Genomic DNA, 22,577 nt, shown 5'->3' on the forward strand with positions numbered 1-22,577 from the left:
AAACAGAAATGAGGCAGCTGGTTTGAGGTCCCTGTGACAGAGTGCTGCTGGCTGAGAAGCTCACCACCCCCATGCAGTTTTCTACTGCCCCTGCTGCAGGAGGCTGTGGTACCCACAACACGGGATGGACCTGTTGGCATTCAGAGCCGAATGTTGTCAAACAGCCACCATCAACACATTTTTCCACAGGCTGCTTGGCTACAAACTAAGCCAGCTGAGGAGCAGATAGGCTTCTACTTCTTCTGCTGGGTGGGATATGTTCTTCCTGGCAGAGATGTAGATTCACAGCTGAGAGCAGTAAGTCTTCAGGTAGTTTGGATAAATCTGAGAAGTACTGCAAGTCAAAGGTGCAATACTGCCTCAGTAGCTTAATAAAAAGTTATCTTGCCACCCCTTGGCCATAGCATAATTCAGCTGCAGACTAAGAAACAGTTATGTTAATTCTTTTACAGGAAAGAAATTAATTCAGACAACTTTGGTAGCCTAAGTTGTTAGGTTTAATTTCATTGAGTATCTTTAGTCAGAATAACCTCATTCTCATAATCCTGCCTAGACCCTTCCATGCAGCCAGGAGCAGAATTGATACTGCCTGAGATCCAGACAAGATATTCGCCTTCAAGACCAGTCTCTTTTCCTGTAGCAAATGCTCTCTGTTGTACAGCAAACCACATTTAAATTTGTAGTTTGACAGCAACAGAAATGCTAGAAGCCCCCATGTTTCCTTTACAAAAGCTGATATAACTTCTCTCCATTACTTATCTTTTGAGCAATTGCCTGTGATGCACTGTCCTGTGTCTGGAGACCTTCTTACCTAAGACAAGAACAGAATTCAACAACTGTTTTATTTTGTAATTTATATAAACTTATGTATTTTGCTTGTAAAATGATGCAGAGGGTAAGATTTAGGAGGAAAGTGTAGGACCTTACAGATTTCATACTATAATAAAACAGAATTTCAAACACCTACAGTTTAAGTCTTTGTAATCCAGCAGACAAATTCAGAAAGGACTGCTGAGAAAGGTAACTGCAAAAATTACATAGGTACGTGCCAATGGAGAAAAAAGTTGAGATATAACCTCAAGTATGTAATTAAAAGTAGCACGATTATATTTGAAAGAGTTGAATATTAAGAGAAACACTTTGACAGATTAAATTGTCAGTGTTACTGCTTGCAATGAACAGGCAATGAAGCAATGTCTTAAGAGAAATTACTTGGTTGCAGATGGACATTTTTGAAACCAGACCAAACAGAAATACAAATACCAGTTGGGAGCAAGTGTATTCTGCATGGGAGGTGAACTAGGTGAGGTGAACAGGGTGAGGTGATAAAGTTAAAAATGTAAGAAATAGAAAAGACTTATAAATAAAGCACTTCTGTATCTTTGGGGATGAAAAATGTTACAGGATCATAAACCAATGGTATTTACTTTTTTAACAGATGGACCAAAGAAGCCATCAAAAGATGACACACAGAAATCTACAAAATGTGGGGGCTTTTTTCTTCTTCCTCTTTTTTTTCCTTTTTTTTTTTTTTCTCTTTAAATTGAAGCAAACTGAACTAGGCTAATTGATGCTATTCAGAGACAGTACAGGGGATTGACACCTCACAGTACCGAGCTATAGAAGGCAGCATGAACTTCATGAAAGTAGAGAGGAGAGGCTCAGGCAACTCTGGTCCCCACTGGGAAACAACTGAGTCATAAAAAACCCCAAAAGTACAAAAGGATATGATATATTTTAAGTAGGATTGACCTTAATATATGAAGTTGTTGACCCATACTTTGCAGGTGACTTAGTGCATAGGTGAAGCTGTAGGATATTGCGCAGTTTTTCTCAGTTTTCAGCATTTTGCTTCATAATAAGGATTCAGAATGCAGATACACATATGGGCCAGACCAGGGTCTGTTTTACCTCATATTTGAAAACATTCTGTCTTCTGTCTTATGTGCTACAGGTATCAAATGTGAACCAAGGGGGTGTGAGAATTCTGTGTCTATCAGAATGCTGGTGTTGGAGATGCAGTACTCAATAAAAAACTAAGTGCTGGGGGCCGTGGTGTGTTGGAAGCACATAACTCCTTCATCTCCCAAGAGGAAACTGCATTAAGACACCATACATGTCACACATATCCCTATAGTGCTTCCTGGACATGCTGAGAGGCTTTCAGATAGCATCAGGGACTTTCAGATATCGTGAGCCTTCTCAGACCTAGGTCATCAATATAGACAGGGTACCTTACCTGTTAATTAAGAATCAGTTGTGAATCCTGCCCTTCTTGGCAATACTGTGTCTGGAATCCTTTTTGTATGAGCTCTTCCTTGCAGGGGAACTATGTACTTATTGCCACCTTCCTCTCACCAAGCTGTGGCAGTTTGACAGAATAGGACATTAATGGAAAAAAAGTAGCACTTTACTGCTTTGTGTCAATGTTTGCAGTAACCTACTTCAGCCAACACCAGTAATTTACCATTATTCTGCACTAGTTTAAGTATCTGCAGAGAAACATCAAGGAAAAATCCATTAAGGAAATTTTGCAGGACATCAAATACGTTAAAGATCCAGGAACAGAAGGAGACCTAAATTTCACTTACGATACACCAGGTGCCTTTGGACTTGTTATCTACTAGATAGTTACAATAATAGCACTAACAATAATATCACTATGCTAGACATAGAGAGAAATATTTTATTTTAACCATGCCTCTTAACAATATTCCATGTTCTCCTAGGTTTGCACCATTCCATCCCAGCCTCCTCAGCCTGCTGTTGTTCCAAAGCCAGTTCAGTCTGTCATCCATGTTCCATTGCAACCCAGCTGTCCGGGCCGAGGCAAGATGGCAAAGCTCATCAATCCAGAAGAGATGACATCCAGGGATTATTACTTTGATTCCTATGCTCACTTTGGAATTCATGAGGTAACCTTTATTTTTGTTTCAGCAATTGTTAAATAACTAACAATATAATAATAATAATTCTCATTATTTCTTTTTTTACTTACTTACTTCTCTGTATCCCACTTGCTCATGATTATATTCCTCTGCCTTTCCTCAGACAATTGTGTAGTCTGGTTAAGTGCCAAAGATATCCCCCACTTCCCCAGAGACTTGCACCCAAAACATATGTCCCACTTAGATTTTTATTGTAGCTGTCTGTGCAGAGGTGAATTTCACAAGTACATCAATGCAGTGCATTTATGAGCGCTGCAAACCAGCCCAGCCACAACCATGGGCACTCCCTTACTGCCAAGCTGGGGATTTTGTTCTCTTGAGGGTTTGAGCACAGACATCAGCAGAACAGCTGCTCAGCTGACATGAGGAGCCAAACAGTTTCCTGGCTCCTGGCATGTTACTTGAATGCACAGGTTGCATTGATGGGAACATTAAGCCAAATTGCCTCCATTAAATACACTCCTGGAAAGAATTTGAAATACTTGATGGACATTTTACTATCACAATGTTGAGACTGTAGACGAGTTCTAAAGAAGTCACTGATACCTTGCCCTGCTGATATTTTTCTGACACAAGAGGATGAGATCTTTAGGAGCAGGATGCAAAAAAGCAAATGTGAAATGACTCAGTGCACTCCTCACAAACAGCATAACAAACAATATTGCCATTACTCTAGTAATTGGTTGTGGGGTGCAAACATAAAAGATTTCTATCTGCCAATAACATCTTGCCATTGTAGAATTCAGAAATTCAGTCCAAGAATGGAAGACGATAGAGAAACAATTGAATGGGAAGGAGACCTAGGAGAAATTTTGAAGACACATCAGAGACCTTAAATCAAATGGAGCTCCTGATGGAAGGATACAGTCGTGTAGGTCTCGGGGAGTGCAGAGAGCTTCTTGCTGAGGCTGGGAAGTTTCCTCCTTGCCTGCAGGAGATGTGCACTGTAAAGTATCTGTGTCCACAAGTAAAGGAGCTGCTAGAGGAGGATGGCAGACTTTGAAGCATCAGGGGCATGAGGAAGAGACTGACTGGATCTTCTCTGAGAGCATGAAGGTACAAAGCCTAAAACCCCAACTGTAGTGAAGGGAGAGGCAGTCAGAGTCTGTACTTACCAGGTGTGGAAGTGGGGACTCCTCTGATGGTGAAGGCTGGAAACTTGTGCCTTCTGGGAACAGGAGGGAGGCTCTTGACCCACCTCAAGATCTCTGGCTACAGAATAGGGTCAGTGTCTTCATTGTAGCTGAGGGACAGAAGTTCTGTCCAAGAAACCTCCAGAACCAGATTCTGAGCCAGACAGAGGCACTGGGAGCAAGTGACAAGTGATAGCTGCCAAAGGCCCTCCCCTGCAGGGCACAGAGGCCCCCATCTGCTGACAAGACCTTCTGCCAAGGCATTTGGATCTGGGGCATTGTGGAGAGGCTGCTGGCATTTGTCCATCCTCCCTTAGACCAGCCCTCAGAGCCTGCTGCTGTTCTACATGAGCACCAGTGAGACCTGGAGCATAGCAAGTGTCACCGGGCAGCTCTCAGGATGATCACCAACAGCAAGGTGTGCCAGGCAGATTTTGGCCTCAATTTCGACAGCACAAACAAGGACTTGAGGAGAAGTGTTGCCACAGGTCCACAATTGCTTGTGCAGCTTGTCAATGACAAGTTCTTTGTTTTTATACCTATGGGACCCTCTTTGAGGATTGAGGTCTGTTAGGAAGAGATGGAATCCATCTGAAAAAACAGGCTAAAAGGCATCAGTTTTGACAGCTGGGGAGATACCACTCGTGACTGGCCTCCAGACGGACTTTGTGATGCTCATTACAACATTTTTGGAGCAGCAGTTCAGTCAGTTCTCAGCCCACTGCGCTGACCATTCATGCAGTCCATAGTTCATGCATTTTTCAATGAGGATGTTATGGGAAAAAATCTTGAAAATTTTGCAAAAAATCAAGATAAAAACCATTCTCTTCCTCATTCCTCTTCCTTCATCCACAAAGCCCATTACTCCACCATAGAAAGATACCAAGTGCTCAGTCATCTCCAAATCCATGCTGAACATTCCCTGTCACCTTCTTGTTCTTAACATGTGTGGAAATAGTTTCCATGAGTTTGTGCTCACAGTGGTGATGGACTGATACCAAACCATGTTTTATGATAAAAGTAGCCTTTTGTTCATCTACAGTTACTGAGCACACATAGTGTCCTGCCAAGACAGGTAAGTAAGCAGCTGATATGTGTAACAATCCAGTTCATGACTGCCTCAGATTGCTGGGCAGTGAATGGATCCTTTTCATCCTGAAATTGAAAAACTCATTTGTCTTCTTGTTCAAACTATGAAATTATGCAACAGTATAAACAAACCTTCAGCCTTCTAGACATAACAGAAGCATTTTCAGAAAACTAAAGTCTGTGTTGAATGGTCTACACTTCTCTTAAAAATGGCACCTGGGTCTTGAGCTGAGTCCTCTTTCTTGGTGTAGTTTGACTGATGGAGGTACAAGAGAAAGCAAGGTATCTATGGAATTAAATGCATGTACTGCTGCTATCAGTGCATCAAAAATCAGCACCTAACAATTACATCTCAAAATAGTGAGATGGTATTCTAGGTGATATATTAATATCTTCTGGAAATTGATCAGATAAATGAGTGGAAAGAGCAGTGAGGGAGGACTTACAATACAGAATTTCTAAGCTCTGCTATGGGCTTCTGCCTCACATGGGCAAGGCTGTCAAGCCTTCTGTTGTATAATGTCTTCTGGAGCCATTTCTTTTCTGTTCAAAGAGGAACCTCAGAAGGTCCCTCCACTGAGACTCTGGGTTGTGCATGATTTAGGAGGAAAGGAATGTTTGGATTTCTGTATGGCTTCTGTCTATTCCCAAAGCAGTGCTGTGGTTAGATTACACTCTGCTTGTTGATTGTAACAGTGAAGTAATAGCAGAATAAAATCATACAAGGGACATCATGCTGCTTCTTAATAATTCAGCTGTAAGTAGCTGGCATTTTACAGTTGCTTTGATGTGTGCACCCCAAAGTACTCGAGAAGCCCTTCATGTTGTGTGTTAATAATGCTTAAATGACAGCAAAGGAATGCATTCAACAGCAGTGTGGAAGGCATATAAGCATTTCAAATAGTGACACAATCCTTTTATTTTCATCACAGGAAATGTTAAAAGATGAAGTACGCACATTAACCTATAGAAACTCAATGTATCACAATAAACATGTTTTTAAAGATAAGATTGTCCTCGATGTTGGAAGTGGCACGGGAATCCTCTCCATGTTTGCTGCAAAGGCAGGAGCCAAGAAGGTATATGGGGTAAGAAGACTTTCTCTCACATTTTGAATTTGTTTGTGCATTTTGCCTGACAATTTGGCTTCGTGATTTACCTTTTCTTACTTGTCTTGGTTTGAAATTCTGCTCTCCAAGCTCATCTATGGCTTGGTTTATAATGACTTCAGTGCAGTTCTGTTATATTCTATGACTTGCACTACTGCACCTTTTCCAAAGGGGGATGTAAGTATCTTTTCATATGTGGAACCTTTGGTGTTCTAGTACATATTCACATTTCTTCTTGGCTGAAAAAAAATGTTAAAGAGACTCACTCCTACTCAGAGGGGTTAAGGGAACTATCTTGCTTTTTAAATTTTCAGGGTCTGCAACTTTGTAGTCTTGGAAACACATTTCCTTAATACACTTTTCCCTGCAAATTACAACTCAGCAAATTGTGCAAGAAAGCGTGTGAATGTTTTCTGTGCCAACAATAACACTTTTCAGAGGCAGAAGGAAATTATTACCTTAAATACATTGAACTTTAGGAGCATGAATGTGCTGTTCTCTACAGAGAAGTCATTACGAAGAGCATAGATTTGCTTACTAAGTATATTCAAACTTATTTGTACTGACTCTAAGATGACAGATGCAGTTTCTTTTTGCTTCGGACTTCTGTTTGCCCTGAAGACACAATGCAACACAGAAAAGGGGAAATAGATCTTATTTCTCAGTGTACTTCAGCAAAATTGTTTACTAAAACTTAATTGGGTACATCTGTGCATTTGTGGACACTGATGTCACTAAGCATCCAAACTGTGTGTCTTTATTACTGGTAATGATATATGAAATGTTATTTCAATTCTCAGGCTTATATTTTCAAAATCCAGTGTAACTTCTGAATATCTCATTTGAATATCAGACTGGAGCATGAAACTATACATAGCTGAAATCAAAAGGTGCTGGAAAAAGTTTTGGAGTTTAAGCCTGAGATAGGCAGCTGGAAGGTATATTCTTGTAAACAAAGTATTACTTATTAATATGATTTATTACCTCAAAGCTTCAGGGAGGATAAACCAGCAGCTTTCTGTGATGCAGGTCTCAGGGAAAGATGTTGCAGTGCTCTAGAAGTATAAGCATATACAAAATGATGGTGATGTGCTCCCACCTTCCCATCTCTCAGATCCCTGGCCATATGGTCTTCCTCCCTCCCTTGTGCTGGCACTGGTGCTTATCTGATTCTACAGTGAGCCAGCTCACTGGCAGACAATTCACCAAGTAAAAGAAAAGTAAACACTTTTCCATGTTTGTTGTTGTTGTGAGAGTTTTTTTGTGTTTGGGTTTTGGTTTTTTTTTTTCCCTTTGGACTTCTTTAGAGTTCAGGCTTTACCTCAGGACTTTATAAAGCTGAGTGGCACACCAGTGCCAGCTCACCGATGGACTGTTCATCACTGAAGCTGGTGGGTGTGCTATCCATGGAACTTAGCTCTCAGAGGAACTCCCTTAGGTGTGAAACTCTTCTGCTACAGCCAAAGAATTTCAACTTTCTTGTCAGATGAGCTGTCTCACCGTGAACCCTGTACACAGCAAGCTGCAGAGTGGATTTGTGTTGGACAAGCAGACATTTCAGACCTAGCAGCAGCAATCTTATAGTCAAATTGAGACTTTACGGTCATATTTGCAATTGGAAACTGTGAGTGTTCCATTTAAAAAGCAAACATTTGCCATCAGTTATTACATAGAGCTGAGATGTTCCAGTTTCTTCTCTACCGTTAAATGTGATTTTTCAAATAGCATGATGTGGGAACTGTTGACAAATGCAGAGTGTTGGTTTTTTGACTACAGAAATCACTCTCCTCTTACTCACACTTTCTCTCTTTGGATTCAAATTCATCCACTACTCTGTCTGGTTCTTCTTATCCCTTCTTACTCACTGTTGGTACTTATTCCTTGCCCCTACCAAAGCTAACAGCTGGAATTATCTTTGGGTCTTCAAGAGATGTAAATCATGGAATCATTAACTTACGGCCATATCAAGTTGGCCAAGGACATGTCCAGTCCAATTTGCAAAATCGCCGAGTATAGAAACTCTAAATACTCTCTCAGCACCTATTCCAGACCTACAATCAGCAGGAATTTCCCTTGCCACGGCTTATGATTACTGACTTTTGTCTTGTCCTTGTGCATTTCAGAAGAGTTTGACTTTAATTTCTTTGCAAGTCCTTTTGGGATACTTTTAGATTGCTATTGGACTGGAGGGGATCTCTTCTACACCTGAACAGAACCAGCCCCCTCATTTTCTCTTCTTTCTTCACCTGCTCTGAGTCCTAACCCTTGGGGGAGGGTACCAATGTGCCGTGCACTGATGTTCATCTGACGGGAGAGCTGTTGTAAGAAATGCAGAGATAGAATTGGCACATAGCTCTTGGTGCTTGGGAGGGGTCAGTGAGGGACACAAAAATACATAAAATATCCCTTGAAGCCTTGTTTCATCTGCTGCATTTAGTAATACAAAATTCAGGACAGTCACTGCGGTGGAACTATCTGAATTTCTTGCTATTTTCAGACAAACAAGACAGTGCAGGAAAGAAGGAGTTAAACAGACACAGAAAATGAAGGCTGATGTTAGATGTCAGCTGCTTTGTATAAAAGGTGGTGATGAGGACACAGCCCAGGGGAAATCTGGGGATCTTGTGACTGTTTCAGGAAGAGACCACAGTAAATGAGGAGACATTTGCAGCAGTAGAGTGAAGACTGAGAAGTAAAATGAAAGCAGAGGTGAATACACACGCACGGAACCCGACACAGCTGAAGCAATTCAAGGGTCCATGCTGGGACCACTGCTGTTTAAGGTCTTCATTAAGGACAAGAGATAGTGGGATTGAGTTCACCCTCAGCAAGTTTGCAGATGACACAAAAGTGCTTTGTGCAGCTGATGTACTTGAGGGAAAATGGGCCACACAGAGCAGTCTTGTCAGGCTTGAGGAGTGGGCCTGTGTGAACCTCGTGATTTTCAGCATGGCCAGGAACAGGATCCTTCACTTGAATCAGGGCAATCCTTTGAAGAGCTCTTCAAGCCCAAACCAATCACACAAATAATTGTGTGATTATAAACTCAGGTACAGATTTACTTTATTGGAACGTGTGCTTTTCATAAAATCCAAATGCTTTGCAAAATAGGACAGATTTGAGCAGATACTGACTTGAAAGAAAACTCAGAAAAAAAATCTGACAACACCAATTTTTCCTCTATTTCTTCACCTGCAGAATTCAGTTTTCTTTTTTCTGAAATGGGTTGCTTTTTAAAATAAATTCAACCACAGTATAGAGTCCAAGTCAAAATACAGATGAACAGCTTTAACCACTCTAAAGCAATTTTTTTACTGAAATACATATTCCTTCATGAAACGTTTAAATGTTGGGTTGTTTTATTCTTTTGCTTTTTTTGTTTCTGAAGCTGATTTTTAGAAACTTGTCATTCATGAGAAAGAACTTTTTATTTCTTTGCACCTTGTTCTTTAGAAAGTTTGGAAAGCAACCTCCAAACACCTACCTACGCCTGCTTTATTTAAAAACCATCCAAAATGGGCAATGGAATTGAAAATACCAGACAGATGTGAGTAAAGACAGGGAAAGTGAGTATAAAGGCAGTAACTATAGACAGGACATACAGTCCATAGGGTTTAGAGTAAGGGAAGAACCTGGATGGAGCAAGAGGATGTCCCTCACCCCAGAGGATTTCTTCTTTGAACTCTCTGGACTGGCACTCAGGTGTTCCTTTCCACAAGCCAATTTTGGTTTATGCTCAGGCCATTGAGTCAGACATTTTAGGAATGGTTTACACCCACAGGCAAGCTAAGCAGAATCAATGTGCTCCCATGGGCACTGGGATTGATATTATGGCTGCTGTTATGTCTGTTTCATGCACAATATAAAAAGAATCAAGGATCTGTGTGTCCTTGCGTCCACTGTCCTGCCATCTGTGAGTGCTGTCTCAGAGGTCAAGCACAATTTAGCTTTTAGAGATTAAATGGGATTCACTGGCTATATAAACCACTTCATTAGAGATAATATAGTTCTATTTGACATTCCCATAGGGGAATTAGGGAGACAAGGATTACGGAAAGTAGTATGGTCCGTTTAATGCCAAATTTGGGAGAGGTAAATTAGGAACTGATTCAGTGACTACCAGCAACTTTGGCCCTCATGATTTTCAAGGGGCACAAAACCCAGAGGGATTCATGGAATGTAGTATTTTTCTAAAAGATATTAGAGGTCATTGCAAACGCTTTTATGCTAGTACACAGATTTTATCAAGTTTAAGGGCAAATTTAAAACTCTGGGGCACTCTGTAATTATTTTCCCAGAAAAAGCACAGAACTGGTCAGACAAAAAGCCATGCAGATCTGGATGTTCTTTTAAATAGAAAATTTCAGTCCTTTCTTATGTGTTAAATGCCTGCATTCTTTAGGAATAGCAGATTTGCTAAAGAATATAGATTTTTCACATAGAAAACAGTTACTTTTTGGCATAGACCAGTATTGGCACATTTGAATTTTAATATTATTCACAAAGTTTGAATGTATTTTGTTTAAAAATATATATGGAAATGTAGCATCATCCTAATTGATTCCATTCAGCAGATTTTTGTGGGGGAGGAGGCAATATTCTAAAGTATCAGGAATAAATTAAATATAATTAATAATGTACATTTTGTAGGTAGAGCCTCTTTTTTCACATTTCAGCAATTTTAAAAGCAATCTTTTCTACAGGAGCTGGTTTAACTCAGACACAGACTGCGATTTAAATATTCAAATATCATTGTGATCCTCCCCACAGGTTTGATTTACTCTTTATCAATGGTTACATGCTTTGTAGAGTCTTTGCTGCCTTCAGTAGATAGTTTTCATTCACACAGCCGAGCTCTCTAACAGATAAATTCCTCTTTATCTTGCTTTTCTTTTTTTCTTTTTTTTCCTAGATTGAATGCTCAAGTATATCTGACTACTCAGAAAAAATTATCAAGGCCAACCACTTGGACAACAGTAAGACATATATAATTTTCTTTTTCAGGAAAAAGAGAAGATAACAGTTTTGCTTGTTCTGATTAATTTATGTTGTGTGTTTTCCATGTAAATGGTAGTTTTGCAGAATTTACTTATGTAAATACAAAACTAAACATCTCTTTCTAGGCACTACAACAATTCCTCACAGGAATTACTGTCAATTCTGTATTTATCAGAGACAAAAAAGGAACTAGAACTGATCAATGGGAAGTTTAGTTTAGCAAAGCAGAAGGAAGACCCTATATTAGAACTGAACTTATCAAATTAATTGTGCCATTAGAATTCCACCTTCTGTCTTAGACAGAACAGAAATACAAACACACATACTGACATTCAAATTGAAATGAGGTTTAAAGCAAAAATTTTTCACCAAGTTTTCTGACTCCTCACTTTAAGAAAATACTTTTTTCAAAACCTTATCAAAACACAAACAAAACTGTTCGAATCCTAAAATAAAAATATCATATAAAACTTCTTTTTTGCTGGAATAGAAAGCTGATGAAATTTCCAAGTATGTGGAAACTCTAAATTAAAAAAAAAAAAAAAAAAAAAAAAAAAAAAAAAACAAAAACAAAAAAAAAAAAAAAAAAACAAACAAAAAAAAACCCAACAAAAACTAGGAGTACCCCCAAGCTACTGAAAACCCTTAGCACAAAATAATCCCCAGTAAGTTCTATTTCTTGTCTTCCATCCTCCTCCAAATCACAGCACTCAAGATATCTTTGTAACAACCTAAAAAGTCAGTCTTTTTTTAACTGAGGCCGTGAGACAGGTCCTGTTTAAAAGTGTTTTTCTGTGAAGAGCTTGCCTTTGCTGCAGAGCAGGTCACGGCTGGGCTGTACCAAGCGCCCGCGCTTTCAGCAGTGGCCGCGCTGATGCTCTGCCCGCACAGGCGCAGGAGTGGCTTTCTGTGCTGCTTCAGATCTGCTCTGATTTTTATTGCTGTCACTGGCAGTTTGTGACTAACCCCGAGCTCTCTGCGAGGAATATTTATTGTACATCACAGGCATTCAAGTGTTGTGGTGTGAAACAGTGCTGACGTGGGATACCAGGGGCCAGCCAGTGCATGCAACACTTGGCTCAGGAAAAGAAGGAAGCAAAGGAGCAAAAGGAAGCAAAGAAAATACTCGTTCCACAGTAGGGACAAGGCACTAAAGCAGTGAGGTGTGACCTCTGTGGTTGTCCTTAACCTTGGATGCAGAGGCTGTGTGTTCCCAGCATGGCTTTCATCGGCTGGAGACACAAATAGCGCACCGCAAATCAATTTGCGTTTGGATTTCCAGCAGCAGGAGTTGTGTGTGAAGGGACCATTGTCAGAATAAATTAGAAGGTTCCAGTGTTCTCCAGAGGGTGCAGAATGTTTATGTCTCTGCTTTTTCCTCCTGTTTCTACAAGGAGAAAATACTGAGAAACTGTGGGCAGGAGCAGAACCCCCTCCCTTTGGGAGGAGACTTGGCAGGCGAGGCTCAGCAGTCTGCCTGACTGCAGTTTGGTCTGCAAACTGCACACCTGAACCAACATTTAGTCCTTCACATTCCACACTGATCCACATTCACTTCTATTTTAATGCAGCCAGGTACTGAGCCAAAGGATCTTGTTGCTCATGGAAATTTTCCTTTCCCCCCCCCCCCCCCCCCAAATGTTTTGAGCAAGGCAGAGTCAGCGAAAGAGGCTGAACAAGGGAAAACCCACTGCTTCCAGAACAGTGACATGCAATACCTCTGGGGACAGCATGAACTGTCCCCACATGATGCCTTAGGAAGTGAAGGTAGGTGGGAGGAACCAGTGCTGCTGTTGCTGCTTATACTGTGACTGTTCTGGCTGTAAACAGGGGGCTTCACAGTCAGGTGCGTCACTCTGGCAGCTGTCAGCAGTGCTGAAATTCACTCCGAAAGAATTGGGACAGTGGAAGTTCTTGAGAGAAAAGAGAACTGAGAGAACTCATGGCTGGAGCTTGTAGACATGAAGTCTTCAGTGTACAGTATAACAGGAGATGAACTGTTGAATTACTAACTGTGAAAAAAATTAGTTTAAATAATGGCAAAGAGAACTCTGCTCTTTTCCAGTCAGGTTGCTCTTATCAGCTGATACTTTGTGGTACCAGTCTGAGTCAGAGTGTTCCCAATTTCTTAGGGGGCCAGTCTGGACTAAAAATTTGCTATGCAAATAAAGTGGCCAAATCTGGTTAGAGTAATACTAGTGCTGCATGTATTTGGGAAAGACAAAACCTCCTTTTCCCTGGGCTGAGTTCTAAAAATCACTCAACCCACACTTCCACACTCAGCCAGCTAATCTAGTTCTAGGTAAATTAAATTAAATTACCTTCCTTTTTCTGAAACTGAATGTTGACCATCAATAAAAACCAATATCATTAAAAATTACCATTAATGAAGAGTAGTGGAGTAATCTTATCAATTAGTAATGGAAAGTAGAATATTCACCTTATTCCTAAATTTCTAGTTACCTTTTCAAGGAAGAATCCAGAACCATGGCACTCTATCCACTGCAACAAACAATATAAACATGAGAGAAACACATGCTGAAAATAATTTAGCACAAGCTGAAAATGCATTTGTAAATAGGATTTATTTTTTCAAAGCAGGAATGATTGGTGACTTGTGTAGTAGTCCTAAAACAAAATTATCTGTTACAATTGAACTAAATATGGCCCAACATTCTAACATTAGTGTGTAAACCTGCAGGGATTTTTAAATGCTTCTAAGTGGGTTCTTTGCTAGATCTTTCAATGATTTAGAAATCTGTCAAATTCCAAAGGGCATTTTAGAATGAGATCATGCAGGTAACCAGGTAAGACCTGTTTTTCTGTTATTTTTAGAGATGGTGGGGTTTTTTGTTTGGCTTTTGGGTTGGTATTTTTTCCTTTTATACTGTTACTAAAAATGCTATTTATTGTACGTACTCTGCATAGTTTTTAAAAAGCGTGAAGTGCGTTGAGTCACGTGGAGTCATGCCTTATGGACAGGCACTCAAGAAGAGAATCAGATTGAAAAGGTCAGCCTGACATTCACCAGTAAGGATCTTAGTCGGGTCGTTTATTATGTGAAATGTATTTCTTTGGATTCTCTTTTCAGTAATCACAATATTTAAAGGTAAAGTGGAAGAAGTTGAATTACCTGTGGATCAAGTAGACATCATCATCAGCGAGTGGATGGGTTACTGTCTGTTCTATGAGTCAATGTTAAACACAGTCATCTTCGCACGAGACAAGTGGCTGGTAGGTGCTCTGCACGTCGTGCTCCTTGCTGGAGCAGTCTCCCTTTATTTTCTGACCACAAGCTTTCCCTTCCCTACTGTCGCCATAACGAGACACAGTCGCATCTCCAAGTGCCATTTCTGAGGCTTTAACGAGGAGATAACAAAGGGAACCTCAGTGAAAGAGCTTTGCTTTTGATTAAGTGCTGGCCGGCCAAGTTTGCCTAGACACTGTCTAATGACATTGCCGCAGGCTGCGAGGTTAAAGCTGGTGTGCAAATCTGAAGGAAAACAATAAAGGCATGCAAGGGGTGCTTGTCTGGTTTTTGTATGTGCAGTTCAAAATGTGATGTCTTTGTCAGGTGAATAGATTACGAGATCCATTTCCCCACAATTCATCAACAGAAACCTGGAGGGCTAATGTTTCCAGACCGAGCTGCTTTGTACGTGGTAGCAATTGAAGACAGACAGTACAAGGACTTCAAAATTCACTGTGAGTAAGCACCTGCCAGTAACACTTTTCTGTGGTTATTTCCCTAAAATCTTTCATTTCCAGTAGCCTACTGTGACCCCTTTGCAGGCCAGAATTCCAGTATGGATGTGAGCTCTGAGAAAATGTTGGTCTGCTGATAAATTCAGGAAATTTGACATAATTTAAAGTGCACAAAGGAGAGATGCATGTATAAATTGATGAAGACTTTGTCTAGAGTTATATTAATACCTCTAGCTATATTTAAAATGTGGATTAAAGGAGATTTAGTTTTGTTGTTGTTTTGATAAATATATAATCCATCATAACAGCCTCAAAACCTAGTAATATTCTTTTGCCATTCAGGTCTTTATTTTTGTTTTTAACATAACAAAAACATAAAAGCAGTAAGATGCAAATTAATTGTACATGTGAAGAAATAAACCTAGAAAAAAATTATATCTTCATGATGGCCTGTCAAAAAGAAAAAACCCCACACCATGTGTAGCTTTTTAAAAACATTTTATGTGAGAATTTTTCAATTAAAAATAAGGATCAGAAATTTAAATTTTACTTATGTGTTAAAAAAGAGTTCTAATTTGGTTTTTTTTAATACTTCATAGATGCATAAAATTGACATTTCCTTTGCTTTTAAAATGTTGGGAGAGTTTCTTTGAAGTATCATTAAATAACTGGTGCTGTTTGTGACATCTACAAGTGATCTAGTCCAGGCTCCTGCTGTGATCAAATGAACAAGTTTTACATTATTTTATTCTTCTTTTCCTTTCAACATTTTTAAATTTTATTTATTTTTCAGAGCTGGGCAGTTTCACTTAAAGGTATTTTCCACTATGAAAAAAAAAGAACCACAAAATCCCTAAGCAAATTTATTAACCAAAGATACATGTGAAAATTTGGGTTAAATTAGTGGCTTCAGACAACCTTTAAATAAAAATGCCTAACTCCTCATTCCTTGACTCTCACCTCCTCCCAAAAAAGAAGGCTTGGTGTTTCTGTAATCAAATTCAGTGCTAATACACAGAACTGCCAGTTGGTCAAAATTGCTGTTCTGGGTCAAAAGCGAGCCCAGTGCAGTGGGGTGGTGACAAGAAGTCTCTGTAGGTGCCAGGAAGGATTATATCTCCCCTTCAAGCACAGCCTAGATTTTCTCCTCGACTATGTGATGACCTTGACAGTTAAACTCCTTACAAAATGTACAGATTCAAATGGATGTATGAGGCATCCATTGTGTAAAGGAATCAGAGCCATTTTGGGCTAAAATCTTTCATTTTGCTTTTGAACTCCTTCATTTCTAGACCTTAAGTCTTTTTCTTTTCTCACAGACAATATATCTGTTTTCAAATTGTTTCATTTTGAGCCATTTGAAAAAACGTACAAAGTAATTTTTTCCTCTTCTAAAATGTTGTTTTCCTCTAAGACACTTTATTTTCTGATTTCACCTCTGATTTCTCTTCCCCCCCCTTACCTTTACCTCTGTCGTCAGTTATTTCCGTCTCACAATCTGCACCACCATCTTGTCTCTCCTTTCCATTTATAAATCCTTGATAGTGTTTCCTTACATTTCAATTTTTCGTCTTTTTCTCCCTTAAGGAGGATAGAGCCTTGCCTTCATATGAGATGTGGGCCTCAGCATTTAAAGGGCATTCAAGAACCATTATATTGATAAAGAAATAATGCAATATGAGGTTTCTAAAAAAATCCAACTTCTGATTTTTCTAACTGAAGATTAATGCCACAGAGTACTACTACCATCAATTACTCTGATTTACTGCAAAATATAAAACATATAATTTTATTTTTTACGTCCCGTGACAGCTCTCTGCCTAAGACAGATTGGCCCATATATTTCAAAGGTATCCCATGTGGGCTGAGGTGCAGTAAATTATGGAGGTCCCAATAATAAATAAAAAAATTAATAAGTTGCTTCTTCAGGGCTTTCTAGTTAATCTTTTCTGAGTAATCACATGAAAATATATTACTTTTTAAAATATAATCTGAAGTTCTCACATGCTCATGATGCCTGAAACAAAAGTTTCAGCTCCCCTGAAATGTTGAGAAAGTCACAAACCAATAAAGAGTTAGTAAAGAGATATCAAAGAACCACTCATGTCCATGTTTTTCCAGTTTAGGAATATGTAGATTTTTATATCACGTGACATTTTCCATCATATTCCTCTGGAAACCATAGCTCAAATGCTATGCTCTGAAAAAATGAGACATTTCAAACATGCTCACAAATGTGTTTATCTGTTTACTTTGGTTTTTGTTCAAGACATTTATGTAAACACTCATGGTATTTAGTTTAGATTTTGAGATGAAGCACTGAATGGACCTCGATTTACATGCTCCGAAAGACTAAGATTTCACTTGTTTGAAGGTTCTTGTTTTCACTTTGCTAAGCAAACTTAAAAGCAAAGCCATTGTACTTCTCCATTTTTCAATGTTTTCATTTTGTGCAAAAAATCCTCAACATGATAAGAAGCATCTTTTGGAACAATCAGAAGAACAATTCAAATGCAGAGGATTGGCATGACTTCTAAATCTTTTAAAAATGAACTTTTGCTTTTCTGTCATGATGTATGCACAGATTAAAACTTGGAGTCCCAACTATTGAAACACACCTGCAATCCCACTCCTGCCAGTAATTCACTTGCTGAAACTAAAACTACTTAAATAATCAAAAGAGCATATAAACTGCCAATTGAGTGGCAATCTATGAGAAAAAAAAACCAAACAACCCAACAACAAAAAACCCCCAACACTCAGCCTGACATCAGATGATTTTGGACAACAATCACAAGCGTCTAAAGCCACAAAAATCATTGACAAATCTCATATAAACCAGTTTTGGACACCAAAAAATAAGGGTCATTTGTTCAAAGATGTACATTGAGCACTTATTTTGCCACAATTGCATTATCTGTAAAATAGCAATGACATAGACAGCTGGGGCAGGGAGCAAAAAGCTGAAGAGGACATCTGCAAAATTTAAAGGACATCTGAAAGGGGATGGTAGAAATTCTTTCAAAAGAAAAATGCTTAGAGAAGTAGAAAATATTTTCTATTATTGCTGCTAACCTTGACAAATCCATTTGCACCGACAGGGTGGGAGAATGTGTACGGCTTTGACATGACCTGTATTAGGGATGTGGCCATGAAGGAGCCCTTGGTGGACATAGTAGATCCAAAGCAAGTGGTGACCAACGCCTGCTTAATAAAGGTTTGGTAATTCTGAATATACCTCATTGTGACTGTTTACACCTAACTGCAGGGTTCTTTTGAGACCTGCTGCTTGTGTTTTGCTGCTGTCTTTGCATGCTTTGAAGCAGCTGCGGAAGCCATCATTGCAGAATGCTGCAACACTATGAAGGAAAACTGTGCAGTTTTAGATTAACCAGATCTTGCATGTTTCACATGCTCAATACTGTCACATGACCTGAGCATGAACATTGATACCTTGATTTCTTATGGAATTCCCAAAAGCAAAATGTTCCTTGTGTCTCATCTGGTTACATCTGCAGGCTGTATCTCAAGATTCTTACAAATTTTACATGTGCAAATACTGGATGAAGACAGACATGGTATATTTAGATATCAATTTGAATTGCCCTGCCTTTTAGTAAATAGAGGTTGGAAATTACTGATTGAGTGCTGCTGAGGAGAAGGGGTAAATTATTCTGTTTGCAGTAAAAAAGTCTGAAACATCAGTTCTGAATTGATGATGACATAATTAACTGCAGAACATGCGATCAGAATTTGAACTCAATTTATTTCTCTAACTTCCTAATTCTCAGCCTTATAAAGAATTCTCTCTCAGCCCCAACACCTGCACCCAGAGTTTAACTGGTACCCTGCTCTGTGTGAAACAGAAAGGTACTAAACCCTGTTCACAAGGTCATGTTAACAATGAAGGAACTGTCTGCAGGAACATTTGAAAGCTCTAAAATTCCCTTCATGTGAAGGAATCCTCATGTGGGACAACTGTCCTGAACAAGGCTCTCTGCATCAATAGTAGTGGTAGTACCAGGTCCATGAATCCAAGAGCTCATTTATCCCAAAGAATCAGTTCTGTCTTTCCCCTTTCACTTTTTGCCAGTGAAAAACACAGCATTAAATATTCCCATATGCAAAAGGGAAAGCCATGCCTCCAGTCTGGAAAACCTTTACTGAAAGCAGCAAAAAGGAACAGAAGCAGAGACTCTGCATGAGCACATATGCATGCACAGTCCATCTGCATTGAGGGGAACACAAGATGGCTGTGCCTGAAAACAGCCTCAACCAGAGCAATTTAAAATTGCAGCACACACAAAAGAAGCAGCTATTTAGACTCCATGAAATATGTCCAGAGAGAAAGAGATCAGGGAGCAAAATGGATTGGCTGATGTGGAATAAAAAGCTGCACGCTCTTAATTGAAGTGCAAATCCAACGCTTTATTTAGAAGGTCTTTGAAAGTAATTTGGTTTAAGATGACAGACAACAGTTTTCAAAGTGTTTCTATTCAGGTTTTATATTTAGTTTTGACATCTTTTGTCCATAAACTGGATGGTGCTGTACCATGTAGAGGCACCATGAGAGCAAAGCAGGTAATAAGTACACAAGCACAAACCACTCTCCATTCCAGAATCAGTCACTAATCTCACAAACTGATCACTAAGCAAAGAGAAAACTGTCAATGAAAAGCATGAAGGAGGGAGATTTATGTTCAAGATAGCAATATGAAAGCAAGAAAAACAGACTCTGTCATTACATATTTTTAAATTTAATTTACTTTTGCACATGGTTTATTTATATAAAATGTGTTTCTTTCCTCCTGGAAATATTTGTGAATTCAGAGAATAATATTAGCCTAAGAAAACATTTGAGAATAAACAAAGCCATAATGTTTAATTATTCAAATGTTTTATTACAGCACTTTTGGATAGCACAGCTTGTTCATATTAGATTCACAGAGGGATTTTTAGGGTTGTATTCAACCCAAAGCCAGCTAATTTAGGGTGCCTACCAGATGAGTCTGGGTTCTCTCTACATTAGTCAGTAGATGGACCAGCAACTAGAAACATTCCTCAGAGACCAGTCAGAGTCTTGGGCTTCTGCAGTTATTTCAATTCCCAATTTAGCTGCTCTGAATGGTTCTACAAAATCAGCAAAATAAGACATCAACTGTGCATGCTGTGTAGCCATGGCACTTATCTGACATGCTGGAGACTTGAGTAAAATTTCCTCATTTTGACTCCTCAGAAACTGGATATAACCCAAGTCCTGAATGCTTTAAGGAACTTTAGGCACTGGACCACAGGTGCACTAGGGGTGGTGCATGCAGGGAATGCAGCATCCTCTCTGCTGTGAGAGCCATTCTCTTTTGCATGATCTCTTAAATACACCTGAGGGACACAGGAATTTTCCTGCCAAATACGAGTACTGTGTTTAACTTCCACAGCAAATCAGCCAGGGAGAGTAGTGAGAACAAAGCATCTTCAAACCACCAGAATCAATGAGTGAACTCAGGAATAAATGTACAGGTGTCCTGCTGGGGGCCTACTGCTTTCAGGAACACTGCCCAAAAATATGGAAAAGTTTGTTTCATACTTAGTAAAACAGTTGTGTTTTCTTCTCTCATCAAAAAACAAAAAAACAAACAAACAAATGAAAGAACTCCACCAAACCTGGACATCCACTGAGATTTGCATGTTTAGCTTATTTCCATGCTCACAAAGTCCTAGCTGAGTAATCTGTCTGGGAAGGAGATCAGGGAAGAGGTATCATGGCACTCTAGAAGCAACCTTAACTCCAATTTCTATCATTTGTCTCCTGTGCAGTTAGCTGTAATGAGTGTTGCCATTTTATATAAGAATATATGGTTGCCAGAGTACAATTCAAGGAGATCACCAAAACCAGACTTGGCCATTCTCAGAATTATATTAATGGATAAAAAACCACCCCACTTCTGTCTCCTACTTTGCGTTGTAAAAAAGCTATGTTTCTGTCCTTAAAAAAAGGACTGAAAAACTGACCAATGGTTTATTCAGGATATCTGTTTAATATTTTTGAGAAATTTCTACTGACTTCTCTAATGAAAATATTTCCTAGTTATTTTGATTCCACTTTACCCTGCACAGCCAACACAGCTCAGAGAGAGGGAGCTAGCTCCCTTTTATGTGTCTCACCACTAGACTTAAGTCCCAATTTCCCCACAGTGAGATCACTAAAAAGACACCAAAAATTACAGAAGTCTGCAGCTATCACCCACCAGTCCAGTTTAGCTTGGCAAAGCAAATTTTGCAGGCTGCTATGGAACTCTGCCAGGAGACCTCAGAAGTTCTCTTTCTTACCATGCTTTTTTCTTATCCTCTTTTGAGGGGGAAAAACAAAAAATCATTTTAAGGTTATCAGAGCTTTAAATGACCAGTTATATGCATAGGTCACATAGGATAAACACTAGTGCCTCAGGGTGTCGTTGCAATGCAGTAGAATCATTTTCATTATGGTTAAGTCGTTCTTGAACAATAATGTTAACCAGACAAGCCAAAGCTATGGCTTGCTTAAATCAGCTCCATAAGTCTTCCAAGTCTCAGAAACACACATGTGGTCATGCAAAGACCTCAGTAACTGAAATATGGCTGCATCTTTCTAAGTCTCTTTTTGCAGTCCTACATTAGATTACAGAAGGCAATTTCTACAAGAGCCCTCTGATGTGCCCTAAAAGAAGCTAAAATCTAGAGCCCTCTGATGGGCAGTCTAGACCCTGCTCTCCATTCTTGCAGTGCAAATCTTAAGAAATGCTGGTGAGGTCATTTCCTGACAATTCCTGACTTCAGCTGGTAGAGAAAATTTGGATTTCTGCCTCCAAAAATTCTGTTTCCCTGTACACATGAGAAATAAGGGTACCAGAGCAATGAGAATGAGCTATGAAAGTACCACAAAGTGCACAGGAAACACTTCCTACAGAATTAGAATAGTACTTCAGACTTACCATCCTCCCTATCATCACTACAACTTTTGGAAACAACCTAGATGAAAGCAGTACCTAGCTGGGAAAATCAGACCCATCCGAAAAACACAGTTTAAGCCTTGAACAGTGAGATTTAAATATTGATAGAAATAAGCAATCCTGAAGACTACAACATCCCTTCCAACTACTCCAATCAAGCCATAGTACAATTGACATAATTTGTTTCTGTCTTGTTCAAGAGCAAGATCCCTGTGCTCACTGTTTGGAATCAGTTACCTGATACAGGACTAGAAAGCATCACCATCAAGAAGCAGGCCCCTCTTGTGCCTCAAATGTTTTGACTGCTTGACACTATCAAATCACTTTCCTTTCCAGAGATGGAAAAACAATAAATTCATTTTTATTAAAAATCCAACTCTGGCATCTTTCCTCATGCTGACAGTCCCTGATGATAAAAGGTCTTTGAACTGGACCTACATCTCCATTTCAACATCTACCTGTATTTATCAGAGCACCTTTTTTACCCTGATTTTCCCCAGCTCCTACAGCCCCCCGCCACCATTCCCAAGAACACAGTGAGTGTCCTCTCTCTCAGCTTAGTCAGATAACTGCCTCATCTGCTCATGATTTGGTATATTAGAATATGCC

The 22,577-nt window shown here is 39.4% G+C and overlaps 1 protein-coding gene across 1 annotated transcript in view; it reads left to right on the top strand.

Moving 5' to 3' along the window:
* The window catches only part of PRMT8 (protein arginine methyltransferase 8), a 54,765-nt gene that overhangs the window by 27,628 nt on the left and 4,560 nt on the right, over window positions 1-22,577 (top strand). The window contains exons 2-7 of the mRNA XM_041414128.1: window positions 2,730-2,915; window positions 6,103-6,258; window positions 11,192-11,255; window positions 14,369-14,511; window positions 14,895-14,982; window positions 18,084-18,199. Of these exons, the coding sequence (XP_041270062.1) occupies window positions 2,730-2,915; window positions 6,103-6,258; window positions 11,192-11,255; window positions 14,369-14,511; window positions 14,895-14,982; window positions 18,084-18,199 (753 nt within the window). The remainder of the gene's footprint in view (window positions 1-2,729; window positions 2,916-6,102; window positions 6,259-11,191; window positions 11,256-14,368; window positions 14,512-14,894; window positions 14,983-18,083; window positions 18,200-22,577) is intronic.

Source organism: Onychostruthus taczanowskii, unplaced genomic scaffold, assembly GCF_017590055.1.
Source record: "Onychostruthus taczanowskii isolate IOZ18803 unplaced genomic scaffold, ASM1759005v1 scaffold44, whole genome shotgun sequence".
NCBI lineage: Eukaryota > Metazoa > Chordata > Aves > Passeriformes > Passeridae > Onychostruthus > Onychostruthus taczanowskii.